Raw genomic sequence first — 16,396 nt, 5'->3', positions numbered from 1 at the left:
GTACCTAGATACCCGACTCAGGTATCAAGTCCCGAAAAATTGTGTATCCAATCCCGATTTTAGATTTTTATTTTATTTTATTATTTCTTTAAGAAAATTAGCTACAAACTTGTAGTTCGAATTTGATACAAACTTAGAGTAATTCGAATTTAAGAGAAAAAAACTACTACAAATTTTTAGAATTATAAAATTCATAAAGTTATAACACCCTTTTTCATCCAATAATAAACATCACAATTCATACATTAACCTGAAATATGATTTAAGAGTAAAGGATTACGGGAATACTTTTAATCATTTAATTTTTTAATAACGGAATAAATACATTATTTATTAAATTTAAAAATAAAATATAAAAAATCGTGTAATTTGGATATACCCGATCGGGTATCGAGTTGATAATCCAAAAATCCAATACCCGAACCCGATCCCGAAACCCAAAACCCGAAAAATCAGGTATGGGGTATCCAATTATCCGATATTTCGAGTTTGGATATCGGGTATCCAATTCCCGATATCCATTTTGACACCCCTACTATTGACCGTGTCAGGTCAGGGTGAGCAAAATAGTCGACAATCGAATACCCGATTTAAACCCAATCGGAAATTGAATACCTTGTCCAATCCGAACCAAATAGAAATTTAAAATTTGACTCATTTTTTTCAATTTTTCGATTCGGTTCGGTTTAGCTTAAACTCTTAACTAGCTAGTATTATCTCTCGTGTTATGCACATGTTGTAAGATTTTTAAATAATGAAATAAATTTTAATATGAGTGGATTAAAAAAAGGACAAAGGAAATATAATGATGTTTATAGTTAAGAATATGTAAACAATTCAAAACATTACAAACAATAACAAAAAGAGAAATATATTTTGCCCATCCCATTTTAAATTATAAAGTATTTCATATTCGGCAAACAATTTTATCTAATTTTATTTTTTGGTGAGTTGAGTAAAATAAAATAAAACAGAGAAAAAAGAGGAGATAATGATGCATATCATTAAAAATGTGTTAATCAGAATAAGATAGTACCACATATAAAGGAGGAGATAATGATGCATATCATTAAAAATGTGTTATCAGAATAAATATACTACAAATAAAGGAAAATGTGCTACTAGGGATTAAAAGAGGAAATATAATATAAAAACTTATTACATACTCCACATAAATATATAAAAACATGTTTCAATACTATCCAAAAAAAAAAAAATCTCACTTTATTATATACTTAGAATTTAAAGATCGGAAATGTACTATTCCACATAAAATTAAATAACTTTAAATTAAATAACATAAATATGTATGTTGATTAGAATAATCTTGGATGTGAATAAGAATAAATAAGTAAAATAAAAGATACAACACCACCAAAGACATTTCCATCGTCCAGGAAGATTATTTGGTATAATGAGATAATAATTTCTAACTTTCTGATTAATGAATGAGTTTGAGCTTTTACCCTTCTGTAAATTTCTTCTTTTTGGGCTTCCGTTTCTTCTGTTTTTCCTTGAGTCTCTTGAAATCCTTGGCGCTCTTCTCCCATTGTTTCCTGTTTCTCTGGTAAAGTATCATCGCTGCCCGGGCATCTTCGACCTGAAAAAGAATGAAAACAGAGTGAATAATGCCCACAAATATCAAACTGTCAAATATATCCACACAAAATGCACTATAAGACTGATATCGAACTAGGAGAAAGTCTAACCGGACAGTGCTCGCCGTTTTGAATATCAACACTGAGAAATTCAGCCGCAAGGTGCTTCAAGGAGCGACTCCGTCCTTCCCTGGTTAATCCACAACACATCAAAAATATGAGTCATGCCGATTTGCACACATTATACAAACAAGATCACACAGTTGGCAAGAGTTACTTCAGAAATGGAGCATATTGGGCTGTATCTCGTATATCCTTCTTTGGATGTGTCAACAGCAATGCCTACCCAAAACATCAAGGCATATAGGCTTAAAATGAGTATTTGGATCAGCCAAATGGTGTAAATGTAAAGTCCGCAGCAAAAACTTACCTTAAGATCATTGTGCAGCGCATGACCTACAAGGATCTTGCCCTCGACCATCTCTGCTACTTTCTTTTGAACAACATTGAAATCTTTAGCTGCAAAGACAACAGAAATGTGATCAAATTTGTAAGTCAAGAGTAAACTGAAGTGTGAATTGCACCTTATTGAAAACTAAAAACACGAGGAAAAATATTCTACTAGTGTCGAAACAATACAAAATTTGAATAATTGATTGCAAAATATAAAATACCTACCCTTTTTCAAGTCACGCGGCCGAATCCCACTTATTTCAGTACGGAAATCAACAACATATTCCAGTGGGCGTACATACTCGTCATACACAACATTTCCCCATTTGTTTACCTGCCATACACTAACGTTGATTCAGTAACCAAACGAGTAATGTGTGTCCACATCATGTCAAGATACATATGTCAAGTGAAAACACAGGACTAAACTACAAGATATCAAACGATGAATGTACATCATCGAACCCAACCCAGAGGATGAGACTCTACAGTGGCAGAGTGCACATGATAGCAATCTGAATCGGTACATGCTTCATGGCATCAGTGTTTGAAATATTCATTGCATGGTACTCCGTATTAGAAAAGCAGAACAAGGAAAAAGTACCAGCGTAACTCGTCCAAGAGCACTCTTGTTTCCCAGTGAGCTAACACCAACCATTTCACAATCCATAGCAACCGTATCTGTGAGACTGCCAGGGTAGTATGAGTATGGAACATAAACGAATGGAACATAAACCAAACACCATGCAGAAAATCATGAAGAAGCAGGATAAAACGATTCCACTAGCCAGCTAACCTAAACAGAAGTTACAAATCATTGTCGATTTTCTATAATAATATTAGATTCCCAGACTTCTTTATAAACAAACACCGCATTTGTTTTACACTTTAGTCGAAATATTAATACTCAATACCAAAACATGCCTTGTTGCATTCACGTTTCAACAGAAACTCAGTTGGATATTTGTACACCATTAAATAACTAGTAGTAACCTCAATTCCACCCAAATATACCAAACTTCATCAGCAATGAAATTAACCTGCAGTCAGATGAAACAGGAATCAACGGATTTGGTTTTGGAGCTTGTGGCTCCTCATTCGACCTCTCCTTCCGCTTCCCTATTCATCCCAAAACATAACTCAAATCTTAACAAAATGTTCCCCTCACAAACAGCACACACATATACAAACACAAGAATAAAGAAACCGGATACCTAATATGCTTTTCGACGTTTCTGTGTTCGACTTATTTGAGTGCTTGGAAAAATTATTCTCGGAGCCATTGATTTTCAGCCTCTGCATAAAATACACGTGCACGCATTTTATGAGTTAAAAAAAACGATTCGAACTGAATTCAATTCTATAGCACATGCACAAGTATAACAAATTCAAAGTGCACGAACGAGAAGAGTACCTCCTGAAGCTGAGTCCAGTTGGGGTTAAGAATTTTGCTAGGCTTCTTGAGTTTGGTTGCCATTTCCCCTTCACTTCAGCCCTCCTGTTTTAAAATTTATCAAATCAACAGTCACTCCAAAAAGTCCTTTCACAACAAGCTTTGAATTTTTTTTAATTGCACACCAAAGCCGAAAAGGGGGACTTGATCGATTAATCAAACCAAACAAATACTAGTACCAAATTTCTATTGCCCAACAAAATCATCAACATAAAAGATCAGCTGCAAAATACAAATGATGCCTAGAATGTTCCTAAATCACAAAAAATAAAAAAACTAGTCCAGCTCATCAAACCCTAAGATTAAAAATTAGAGTCTAATCGAAATTTGAAGAAATGGAGGTGAGTTGGTGAGGTGACTGACTGTGAAGGCCGGAGCTGAGAGACGAGATTGCTGCCTTCTTGACGGAGACGGAAGCTCCGACAGTCGGAGCAAAGGCGCGGGACGGGCGGGCGGGCGGCGGCGGCGGTTCTGGTTTTCTGTCTACTTCAAAATTCAGTTGTGCAATTTGATTTGAGTTCTGTTCTTGCCTAAGCCCTAAACCCTATTGAATATAATTATAATATAATAATATTATAAATTTGAATAAAATGTTTTCATACATATAGTAAAATTTAATGTCATGTAATTAATAATTAATTATGTGTACATGCTCCATTTAAGAAAATCTGATTAATTATTAATTACTATTACTATATAATTAAGGCGAACTCTTGTGCTACCTATTGAAGAGCCGCCAGTGGAGTTGAGCAACGACTCTAACATAGAAGACGATAGGCCGGAGGAGGCGGTGGGTGGGGGTGGATGATGCAAGGGGATGCTCCGTCAAAAAATGGTGGTAGAGAGCAACCCATGGGCATGACAGCTCGACAAGATATTGATTCTAGATGACCTATTAGCGGGTGACAGAAGATGGAAAATAACCACGACTTGCGACATTTCTAGTTTTTCACTTGACTATAAATTTCATTTTGCAATTTCATCAACTTTTACTTTTGCCTAAATCCATAAACCCTTAAACAATAACCGAAATAGTGTGTGTGTGTAAGCCTGATGATAATGTGGTTAATGGTTTGGGGTTCTTATTCATTATAACGGATCTCTAAATTTTATGTTTATTCATCCATTTAAAGAATATCTAAATTTGAATAATATATTTTAATGCATAGATATTGATGATTAACTATCTTATACTAGTAGTAACTATGTCGTTGGGTGGGTTGTATATGCTCCATTTAAGTTTTTATAAATCCGAGGAGGTAGGGTTCAACGATGAGGCTAAGCAACAATCTTGAAGTGGAGGACAACAAAGACCGGATGAGGAGTAAACAACGGTGGAGGCAGAGTGAAAGATGTGCGGGGATGCTCTGGCGAAAAATGGTAGCATATGCGAATGAGTTATTTGCCTATAAATAAACAAACTGTCAATATTTCCTGCTTTTTCTCTTAACTTTAAAATATGGTGAAATTCTTGAAAGTATCAAAATTATGGGTAAATTTTATAAAATCTAAAATAATTGTGTATTTATAGACAAATTATATAGTACTTCGTACTTATGTTCAAACAACATTGTTTTAGTACTCATCATTTTTTCCGATTGCACTTTCGACACACATGTATATTTAGGAAACATCTAATTAATTTAAGTCTCGATTCAGTTTCTAACAATTGCCCCTCAAGCTAACCTTCCTCCCCAAGTTTTGTGTAATTTGTTAATAGAATACTAAAAATATTACTATAATCAAATTTATCATAGTATAAAAAAAGTGAACTGTTAATTTTTATCAATGAAAAATTAACATCATATCCCTTAATGTCACTAGATAAGCTATAAACACATGCTTCCAATTTCTAGACTAAAATATCAATTTTTATTTTGTCTACTCCCAAAAATTGAAAAAGAGTAATAAAAAGTGAAAATAACTTAAACATTAAATTAAACAGATGAAATAATAAAAAAAAAAACGTTGAAGAAATGAGAAAAATGGATTGGAAAGATAATGATGCCCAAAGTATGACGTAACATCCTCTATGAACATACGTACACAAGGAATCCATAAAAGGTAAAACATTAACCATCATTATAAACATCAAGGGAGATTATAATTTACTTCTGATTTTTCATTAAAACTCCCTTTCTCTCCAAATTGCAGGAAACCCATCTTTCCTTCAGATCCGTAATCTTCATCCTCTCTTCACCCTTCAATTTGGTTAGTTTTTTGGGGTAATTATGATCAACAATTGAAATAATATTTAAAAATACAGTTTTTCCATCTTTCCGATAATCCCCCGACTTCAGTTTTCTACGCACTTGTACATTTATGCAAATGCATACATTTTGCTATTAAGGGCATAGTCTTGGTCAATTTTGATTGAATTGCAGTTTTGATGATCATTAATCACTGCTCATGCATGTTTCTTGATTAGGGTTTTCGCCCCCCTTTTCTGGTTTTGCTCTTTGCAGGAGTTGTAAGTTGCTATTTAATTGATTTATTGTGGCTATCAAAGATTGGAGCTTTTGGGGCTTTTACATGATAAAAGGTTAGTTTTTTTCATTTCTGTTTTACATTTGATGTTTTTTTTTAACATTTTAAGTGTTTTTTTAGCTTAGATGATGGTACTTGGATCTTCATCACCTGTTTCATATCTGTCCCTGTATTGGTTAATTATGTGGTTTTGGTTCAATATGGCTATCTTTTATAGCATGCTCCATTTCTAGTGGAAAAGAAGAAGATTGACTGAAGATATGAAATGTAGATGCACAAATTATTTCCATTTCCGAAACGATTAGCTGTTTTCTTGTTCTTTCCAAGCAGTATGTGATAGAACTTCTGAGTTATAGATTAATGGTTCTTGGAATGGCAGTTAATTTGGTTTATCGAAAGGATTGTACTAGGACTTCAATAATTCTACCAGACTTGGTACATTGATGAAAATCTGGACTTGCTGAGACCGTTATATCAACGTAGCTGTATCTTAGTAGTTAATTATGTGCGTTGATTGTAAACATAAGGGATTTGTGGCTGGGTCCCTCAGTTTCCAGGACACGCCATTTTAAGCACATCTACTTTCACCCTCGATTTTAAGACATCCAGATCTTATGCCGTGTAAATGAAGTTGTTCAAAATATATTTTTGGGATTTCTTGTCGTGTTAGCTTATTTCTGTCAAATCTACTTCAGAAGGAGGATGTGTGGAATAATTTTGCAATTGAAAATTTGAAATATAGATTGGTCATTATTTTGTGTATGTAAATTTGGAAATTGATATGGTGGTAGATATGGATAATAGTACTTGTGTGTATGAAACAAGAGATTAACACTTAATACTTGGATTGGGAAACAAACCGGAAAACCAAAAACGTAGAAGGTTCCCTAAGGAAAAATTCCCTGCCCAAAATTATAGCTGAATCAAAATTTATTCTTCCTGAACCAATCTAATGTATTTCCAGTATTTATATGATATACCTTTGGGTCTGGAGACAATTGAATACGAGACTAGCCCAAAAAGAAACTTCAATGCATAAATGAATAAAACAACTTTAACTAATTCCTTCCACCCCCTATGTCGAACAATTTGTGATTTCGTATCATATGGTAACTGGTCCTTTTGACAGATATAGGAGTTTAATCTAGGGTTATGAGCTAAAAGAAGTGAACACGACAAACTCTGTTTTCATTAAATTTTTTAGAAGGTTTCCAAATGTGAAAACTTCAAATTAAAGTGGAAAGGTTCAGTATTTTGGGGTGAAAAATGCATTCGTTCAGTATTTTTGGGGTGAAAAATGCATTCGTTCAGTAATTTAGGCTTTTGTTTATTGCTTGATAGTTGATTCTGATTGAAAATTCTCTATTTGCCAAATCTAGTTATTAATGGGCCAGCTCAGACATGTTATTAATACTTTTAAAGCAAATTAATCTTTTCCTGTGCTCAATATTAACATATAATCATTAATGTTGTTATCACTAACCATCTTCAGCCTGTACATGAACACATGCTACATATATACATACATGCTTATGTTTGTGTGTCTTGTCAGAGCTTGAAATTGAGTACTACTTTCTTGGTTTCTGTTGAATAATATCCCAGGGTAAAAATTTGCTGTCTAATTTGTTCCTTTTCCCATCTTTTCTAGTAGTATTATTTACCTTAAACACTAAAATTTAACTATTTTCTAACCAAATCCTCTGATTGGTAAACTCATGATTATACTTTAAAGTATGGATTTTAACATTGATAACTACTCTGGTTCTCTTTTGTTCTTAATGCTATCTTCGACTAGAAAATAAACTTTATGCAGTTTCACTTCTATATATCAGTTTCCTAATGGTATCCGTTTCTTCCCCTTTATGTCTCAGTTTGTCGGTTTATTTTGCCTGCTGTTTGGTGGATAAAGTTGCATTCTTTTTTCTTTATATATTAGCTGCGCTGAATAGGTTTTATTTTTCTATGAGACAATGCTGATCGAAATAAAGACTCCAATAAACTAATTTGTACATAGTACATACTATCGTAACTCAAAGTCTGTCTGATTAAAACCTTTTTGCTATGCTTGGTCTCTTGTCAATTACTGAATAAACTGATGGTAAAACTAAAGATATGTCTGAACGACCATGCTTATATGTATTGTTGTATCTGTTTTGTATAGGCACCTGAGTGGACATGGGGCATCGGAATATTCAGTTCATGAGACATATGATTGATCTAGAAAACGATCAAGGCCCCGGCCAGCAACCCCCTGACCCTTACATCTTTTATCCCAGTGTCCCGAACTTCCCTCAGACTAACCTTCAGCCGGTTGTTCCTGCTCCAGGAAGCCAGTGTAATTTCAACATTCATCCGATGCCAGATTATCATGATAATACTGTCTTCTATGGTATGGCACCATACAATGGCGTCCCACCTCAATATAATCCATTTTTGGCACCGCCGTCTGGAAGAAGAGATTTTCCTGTACAAGTAAATCATGGGGCTCCCGATCAATTTCCGTTGTCAACAACTCATGGGATTGTTGGTCTTCCTACAGACAGCTACTGCAGAAACATGCCCTGCTCAGATGGCGTCCGTGGGGTTCCTAATTATTACCATCAAAATGCTTCAGCTGGCCCTAGTTCTTCGGTTACCCCTATAATTGCTAGGCCAGCTGAGCCTGATATTACTCGGGCTAACACGACCAGTTTTGTGCCTCTTGAATATGGTGGGAATAATGTGAGTATGGTAGGAGTGCAGTCTGTCCAGGCTCATAATGCTAATCGTGCGATCCATGGAAACTATATCGCGCCACCCGTTCCATTGCCCGGCAACCCTTGGTTGGATAGCAATTTTCATCCGAACAACGGTAATGCTGCCTGGCCACATTCTTGTAATTTACCATATGGACTTGGTAATTGTGTAGCTCTTACGTTAAAACATGTATGTAGCATTGTATCTCTCATTTATTATTTTTTTCAGTGTTTTCCTCTATATCTTGATGTGTCTCACTCCATTTTATTCTTACGCCTTTGTATCTCTATCTGTTTCTCTTGACGTATCAGCTAGTGCGAATGGAGTGTGTGTTGAAGCCGGTGTACAAGGTTATCCGTTAAGAGCCATAAACAGAGCTCCAGCTGGCTTTATGCATCCTCCATATGCTCCAGGTCATCCTAGCCAACACCATCCAACTCAACCGTTGCAACTGCTCACTGTTAATCGCCCATCAAATAGGATCCCCACGAATAGTTCGTTGAATACAGGCATAAATCCTACTCTAGATGTAGCAGATGTTGGGCCTACATTTCTGGCGCCTGTTCCACCCACAGGTTTTCGGTTGTACAGGCCTCACCGAAGAGAAATCATAATTGATCCAAACATCAGACATCGCAACCTTCCTCATTTAAGAGTTTTGCCTGAAGATGTAACTTTTTTTTATCCCCCTTTCCACTTCAGCTCTCGTTTTCAAGATATACATGTTGGTCATAAGCTGTGCTCGTGAGATATAGACACTGTGAAGTTATGGTGATTGTTAACCTTTCCTGTTTGCGATCATGTTTAGGAAGTTGCGCTGCTTGAGATTTCTGGCCATCATGAAATTGGAGCTACCGTTGATCAGCACCGAGATCTACGTTTGGATATAGATCACATGTCTTATGAGGTAATTGGGGAGTTCAAATTCCCCCCAAATTAGGCATATCTGATTCACTAATTGGGTTCTATTTTCTAAGGTTTCGAATTTGACATCGTACTTGCAGGAGCTTCTTGCATTGGGAGAACAGATGGGCAGTGTTGGCACTGGATTATCGCAGGAATTCGTTCAAAATAATTTGAAAGTACGAACTTTTAAACTGTCCCCAACTCGTGTCGAGCTTGAAGCGACAAATGATCTGCAAAGAACTAACTTTTGTGTTGTATGCCAGGTATATTTTACAACTGTCTGATGAGTTTAAACTGTATTTATTCTCAGCGTTGTTTCAGTCTCGGTCTGTCTGGCCAAGTTAATTGGTGCGTTTCTTTTCGGCCTGGGATTTAAGAAAGTGATGTTTAGTGAGTTAGGGAGATAGACTCTAAAGTAGACAAGTAAAAAGAGATTAAAAAGGGATGATTTTTGCAAAAGAGGAAATGACTCATTTAACTTGGGACGTCGAAATGCTATGATTTACAATCAATGCAGTTATTCTTGTATCCTAATTTATTTCAATTAAGTCCATTTTGCTACTAGCATGGATGTTTCAATGATCTTGATTTGATTAGTGAAATATGATCTTCTACCATCGTGACGACTGATTCGGGTTCTCTATCTTAGAGCGATTACGAACCTGAACAAAAGATCGGAACCCTCGGATGCGGCCATGAATACCACAGTGACTGCATCAAGAAGTGGTTGCTGGTGAAGAATAGTTGCCCTGTATGCAAATCCCCGGCTCTGAGAGCCGACTGACGTTGGCCTGAAAGTTTGAACCTCTTGCATTTAAAAACCCTTGGTAATTATTCTATAATCAAGACTTACTTGATTCATGTATTATATTTTTGTATATACATGCAAAAATATGACTCCCCCAAATTGTATAGACCCATTTGTTTGCTGTGGTTATTCATGAAATGCAGTGTTTAAATTGTACTATAATTTTAACTTGCCATGTTTTGAACTTGTTTAAAATTAGATTTACAAATTACTACCTTGTATTCCTTTTTGGGTTTGGGATGTCCCAAGTTATAGACAAAATTTTCAATTTAATTGTCAAACGGTTTCCATTGAAGTAATTGATGCAGAAATATAGAGAAAATCTATATTTATAACAAAAATTAACTTCTGAACAAATGATTTACAACAAAAAAGAAATTGCACTTTTACTTCGCAGTCTTGGAGTGACCAATATCGATAAATCCATTACTAAAACGTGCTTGTAAATTCGATGTAACAATTCTTCGATTAGAAAAATTGGCCTATAATCTTTCACCTAATTTAGTTTATATAGGGGGTAATTACAATTTACATCCAAAACCAATGTTTCAATTGAGTACAAAATGTTTTAAATTAACAAATATCATACAAAAAATTTAATTAGTGTTATGAATTAGTACATTCCATCTAAAATTACTAACACTATTACTTTTTCTTATATTTTTCCAAAATTATGCCTAAAAAATATGATATTATTTCTCTAAATAATACTTTATGCATTGCTGTATGAGCATTTTATCAAGCAATGAATTCACATTTAACTTTCAGCTAATATTCGTAGCTAATTTTAGAGTCGAAAAGGATGAAAAACAAGAAAAAATAATGATGTTAGTGATTTTTAAATGGAATGTATTAATTTGAAACACTAATAAAAAAATTTGTATGATATTTATTAACTTAAAATATTTTGTACTCGATTAAAACATTGGTGAAATGTTTTGCAGTGTAATTATCCCTTACATATAGGAGTACATAGTAGTATTATCTACTTCTATATCCATAATAGCATCAAATTGATTAAAAGAAAAAAAAAATTCAATTTAAGAGGCACGTGTCGAAAGCAGAGTAGTCGTCTCCAGTCTAACTGATCCACACGCATGAAATTCCTAATTTGAGCATTTTCCCATACACTTTCTCTGCTATCCTTCACTAAACCAACAATGTCTGCCGAAGAAACCAACACCGCGCCGGCGCGGACGCCCTTTCCGGCCGAGCTGATCTACCACTCCGGCTTCGGCAACCACTTCTCGTCGGAGGCGGTCTCCGGAGCTCTCCCCCGCGGCCAGAACAGCCCCCTCCTCTGCCCCTACGGCCTCTACGCCGAGCAGATCTCTGGCACATCCTTCACCTCTCCACGCAAGCACAATCAGCGCAGGTCGTAGTCAATTCCAGCTAATTGCCTTCGCATCTCGGAATCAATTGCTGTTTTTCGCTGACGATTTGGCGTTTTTGGTGCACGCAGCTGGCTGTATCGCGTGAAGCCGTCCGTTACGCATGAGCCGTTCCGACCTAGGGTTCCCGATCACGTGAAGCTCGTGAGCGAGTTCGATCGGTCGAACAGCTCCGCCACGCCGACTCAGCTGCGGTGGAAGCCGGCGGATGTTCCGGAGGCGCCGACTGACTTCGTCGACGGATTGTACACCGTGTGCGGCGCTGGCAGCTCGTATCTTCGGCATGGTTTTGCAATTCACATGTAATTGGTATTCTATAACTCAGCTTAGGAATCAGCTGTTAATGATTTGTTCTCATTATTGTATTCCTCATATTGAGATGGAAGAAGGGGTGAACTTTTGAAGACTCAAATGCTTAGAATGCTTGTAGGTATGCTGCCAATGTATCAATGGATAACTACGCATTTTGTAGCGCAGATGGAGACTTTTTGATTGTTCCTCAGCAAGGAAGTAAGTAATGATAACTGTACATAGTTTAGTAATTAATGTGTGCTTTCTAAATGCTAATTTACTCAGGGAGGAGATACAATAACAATATCCTGATTGGTACTAATGATATACGGGAAACAGATAAACATAGTCTGGATGAATTTCATTTCGTTTCACTATTGAAAGCGTTGACTATAATCCAAGCGTATACTCGTAACAGTTGCAGATAGCTGAATGTCTTTGTTCTTGGCGTATGTTATGGTGATTTGTTAGTATTTTCTGCTGTTTTTGTTTCTCTACTGTGTTCTTTATCTACTCTCTTCTTTCACTATCTTTCTTAGACATAATGAACTCAAAGGTTTGACTAAGGGTGTGTGGGATAATGTGATGTTACTGCTGCGTTACAGTCTGATCAGGTGGTTTGAGTACTACCAAAAGTAAAATAAACCAATCTCACATTATTATGCTGATCATTTAGGGTTGTGGATCACTACTGAATGTGGAAGGTTACAAGTATCTCCCGGTGAGATAGTAGTCATACCTCAAGGTTTCCGTTTTGCTGTTGATCTGCCAGATGGGCCATCAAGGGGGTACGTAGCCGAAATATTTGGCAGTCATTTCCAACTTCCTGACCTTGGACCTATTGGTGCGTCCATATGATACTCAGAACTTCCCTGTAGGGCAATGTTACGTTGAGCTAGAAAACAAATCCATAAATTGTATTTTTTGTGTGCTTTGGAGTGTAGGTGCTAATGGTCTTGCTTCTTCGAGAGATTTTCTGGTTCCTGAGGCCTGGTTTGAGGATGTCCCATGCCCTGGTTATACCATCGTGCAGAAGTTTGGTGGTGAACTCTTCACTGCAAAACAAGATTTCTCTCCTTTCAATGTGGTGGCTTGGCATGGAAATTATGTCCCTTATAAGGTAGGAGTAGTATTTTGGGTTTATTAATAGTTGTAAGTGTGAAAAGGGTATGGTGGGGTTTCTCATCAATTATACTACATATATAAGCCAATCAGTCAAATAAATTTTGTTGATGCTAGCCTGATGAGTGCCTTTTATGTTTCCAGTATGATCTAAGCAAATTTTGCCCGTATAATACTGTCTTGGTTGATCACGGGGATCCATCAATAAATACAGGTATAGCTAGCATGATAATTGCTGTATTTACTTCCTACAGCCTGAGTTTCGTGCTAGATGATAATTCATTAAATGCGAGTATTTTTGTTTTCTCTTCTAACCCCCCAAAGTTCTATGCAGTTCTGACAGCTCCTACTGATCGACCTGGAGTGGCATTGCTTGATTTTGTCATTTTTCCACCTAGGTGGTTGGTTGCTGAACACACATTCCGCCCTCCATATTATCATCGCAACTGTATGAGTGAATTCATGGGTCTAATTCATGGTGGATATGAGGTATACCAATACTAAGTGCCAGTTTGGTAGGAAACATGAATAAACAAAACATGATAAGAACACACATTTTAGGTCATACAACTTCATGAGTTATCTACCTTACCAAACTCCTTGTAGCGTAGATAATGTTGATGTACATGTTGTTTATTTCTATATTTGATACAGCTTGATGATCTGATGAGTGAAATGGTAGTTAAATAGGAAAACCAAGGTAGAAAGCATGTCATGTCCCTTTACCTGTCATTGACATGAATTGACTTATAATCAGGCAAAAGCTGATGGATTTCTTCCAGGCGGTGCAAGCCTTCACAGTTGCATGACTCCCCATGGTCCAGATACAAAAACATATGAGGTAATGCACTCACACTTTTAAGACTTATCAAGCCAAAAATTATGTTTCGTTTGCTTGTCTCTGTTGATTTTAGATCATGCCATAAACCCCGTTAGTAGATATAGATGGCACGTCTATGTAGTTCACAGTTTGTCTTTGTAGTTGCATGATGACATATCAAAATTTAACAGGCCACAATTGCAATGGAAAATGAAGCAGAACCCAAAAGAATCTCTAATACCATGGCTTTCATGTTCGAGTCATGCCTGATGCCTAGGGTCTGCCCGTGGGCACTCGAGTCTCCCTACATGGATCATGAATACTACCAATGCTGGATCGGTTTGAAATCCCACTTTACCCGTGAACCCCTTAGAGTAGATAGCCAAGAAGGAAAGAACGAGAATGGCACATAGGACTTGAAAGTGGTAAGAACTAGCAAAATCAGCTGTGCGTTTCGTGTGGCCAGTGGTGTATATAGATGTATGTAGATTAAGACGGAATGGTACTGCAACTGCTGGTGAAGAATCTGGTGATGTAAATATAGCTATATAATCTTATGTCAATCATTTGGTGAAAACTTATGTCTGTAGATTGAGACTGGCTTTGCATTAGACAAGTCCGTTGTATAGATAGATATAATATGCTCTCTCCGGCCCAGCATGTTAGGTTCAACCATACGGAACTGGGATCAGTTTTAGATAACGGAATTCATGCACCAGGATCTGCCATTGAAGAACCTTAAGAAAATAATTGAATTGCCTAAATAATTTTTTTTTCCTTAGAATAGATAGCAAGAACAACATTCAGAGTAGATAATGAAGTACAATGAGAGTTGAAAACTGTACTATTCAGTGTGACAATTAAAATAGTGATATAGTTATATTTGGTTAGGGCAGTGGAGCAGCTACAGACATGAGCTGGGACATGTTAGAATCATATGTCCACCCCACCCCCCATGTGCACTTCTTAGCCCCCACCCCCTCTTTGCTTTGTCCCCAAATTACAAGCACATGCATCTCTCTCTCTCAATTTCTTGGTGGTTCCCACTCTACCAATTGGCCTATGGACATTTCTAAGTAATTAATTTGAACCATTATTAAAATACATCCACATGGCACCCTTATATGGATTGACTAACAGTTACCAACTCTAATAAACCTTATATAAATTGACTGAGAGTTTAAAGTTGCAGGTTCGTTAATACTCAGAATTTCAGGGTCTGAGAAAAAACTACTCCCTCCGTTCTATAATAATAGAGGCGTTTCGTTTTGAGCTCTCGTTTTGAAAAAATATAATAAATAGTTAAAGTGGAGAAAGAGTAAAGTAAGAGAGAGAATAATGTAGTGATGAGTCTTATCTACAATATTCTCTCTCTTATTTTACTCTTTCTCCGCTTTAACTATTTATTACAGTATTATTTTTTCAAAATGAGTGCTCACAACGAAACCCCTCTGTTACTATGGAACGGAGGGAGTATTGTGGAGTAGTTTGACTATTTTAATGGACAAGTTCATAATTGTCTCCCTCAGGTAACATTGTAAAATTCAATATAATAATAATAATAATAATAATAATAATAATAATAATAATAATTAATGATTAATGATTTTTTGTGAATGGAATATTTTACTATCACACAAGCAAATTAATCAAATTTTATCATGATAGATAAGTATGTCAAGTCAAAATTATGAGTAAATAGCATTCAGTAATAGTACTTATTTAATTAAAGGAGACACTAATAATGATTAGCGAAAAGTTCAAAGTCCTGTCTAAGCACCTTCTGTCACACTAAAGACTGTCTCGTCTCATAATTCATCATAATTTCCAAAAGTTCTCTTACTCTTGATATTCATTATTGGGTATATATAACTCACTTTCTTAGTGGGTATATATGTGATGATGCCAAATATTCGAATGAAAAATCCTAGATATTTTTTTTTTCAATATTTCTCCAAACTTGATAGACATTTGTCAAAATTACATTTACCAACTAATGGATAATTTTGAGATAATGTATATGTTAAGCAAAACGTTGATATAAAATTTGTTAACAAAACATTGTTGATATCAAGGACCTCTAATTTTTAAATTATCGGTCAATTAATATTTTAATTTTTAATAGATTTAAGTTTTAAAATTAGGGTTAGCTTAAAAGGAAGGTGGGCATGTGCAGAGAAGAACATAATCACATTGAAGATGAGCTAATATAAACAAAAGCAAAGATTCTTACCTAATCAATCACTTAAATGTCACTATATATGATTTTATTTATTTAATTATGCTTAATTATGATCCCCAAATATTCCCAAATGGATCCGTACATGGACC

General features: G+C 35.9%; 3 protein-coding genes across 5 annotated transcripts; 2 read left to right on the top strand and 1 right to left on the bottom strand.

Annotated features, from left to right (window-relative positions):
• Positions 1–1,256: 1,256 nt before the first annotated feature.
• On the bottom strand, positions 1,257–4,034 carry LOC125207654 (RNA exonuclease 4). The gene is made up of 10 exons (XM_048107088.1): positions 3,868–4,034; positions 3,466–3,549; positions 3,266–3,347; positions 3,092–3,170; positions 2,656–2,740; positions 2,277–2,385; positions 2,029–2,117; positions 1,876–1,940; positions 1,710–1,788; positions 1,257–1,600 (listed from the first exon to the last, which is right to left on the bottom strand). Exons 2-10 carry the CDS (start codon positions 3,526–3,528, stop codon positions 1,463–1,465), a joined length of 789 nt encoding a protein of 262 aa, XP_047963045.1. The 5' UTR covers positions 3,529–3,549; positions 3,868–4,034; the 3' UTR covers positions 1,257–1,462.
• A 1,547-nt stretch (positions 4,035–5,581) lies between these two features.
• LOC125203228 (probable E3 ubiquitin-protein ligase ZFP1) lies at positions 5,582–10,603 on the top strand. 3 transcript variants are annotated; one of them, XM_048101538.1, is made up of 7 exons: positions 5,582–5,715; positions 5,970–6,046; positions 8,153–8,842; positions 9,039–9,397; positions 9,536–9,634; positions 9,732–9,896; positions 10,283–10,603. In XM_048101538.1, exons 3-7 carry the CDS (start codon positions 8,167–8,169, stop codon positions 10,415–10,417), a joined length of 1,434 nt encoding a protein of 477 aa, XP_047957495.1. In that variant the 5' UTR covers positions 5,582–5,715; positions 5,970–6,046; positions 8,153–8,166; the 3' UTR covers positions 10,418–10,603. The 3 variants fall into 3 exon arrangements, with proteins under 3 accessions (XP_047957495.1, XP_047957496.1, XP_047957497.1); XM_048101539.1 differs by having other exon boundaries at positions 5,610–5,729; XM_048101540.1 differs by having other exon boundaries at positions 5,636–5,682.
• Positions 10,604–11,541: 938 nt separating this feature from the next.
• LOC125208682 (homogentisate 1,2-dioxygenase) lies at positions 11,542–14,654 on the top strand. The gene is made up of 9 exons (XM_048108340.1): positions 11,542–11,816; positions 11,904–12,134; positions 12,263–12,342; positions 12,800–12,967; positions 13,068–13,243; positions 13,390–13,459; positions 13,580–13,734; positions 14,003–14,086; positions 14,257–14,654. The coding sequence occupies exons 1-9, from the start codon at positions 11,602–11,604 to the stop codon at positions 14,476–14,478; spliced, it is 1,401 nt and encodes a 466-aa protein (XP_047964297.1). The 5' UTR covers positions 11,542–11,601; the 3' UTR covers positions 14,479–14,654.
• Positions 14,655–16,396: the final 1,742 nt, after the last annotated feature.

Source organism: Salvia hispanica, chromosome 2 (genome assembly GCF_023119035.1).
Source record: "Salvia hispanica cultivar TCC Black 2014 chromosome 2, UniMelb_Shisp_WGS_1.0, whole genome shotgun sequence".
NCBI lineage: Eukaryota > Viridiplantae > Streptophyta > Magnoliopsida > Lamiales > Lamiaceae > Salvia > Salvia hispanica.
This window is presented reverse-complemented; position numbering and strand designations above follow the sequence as displayed.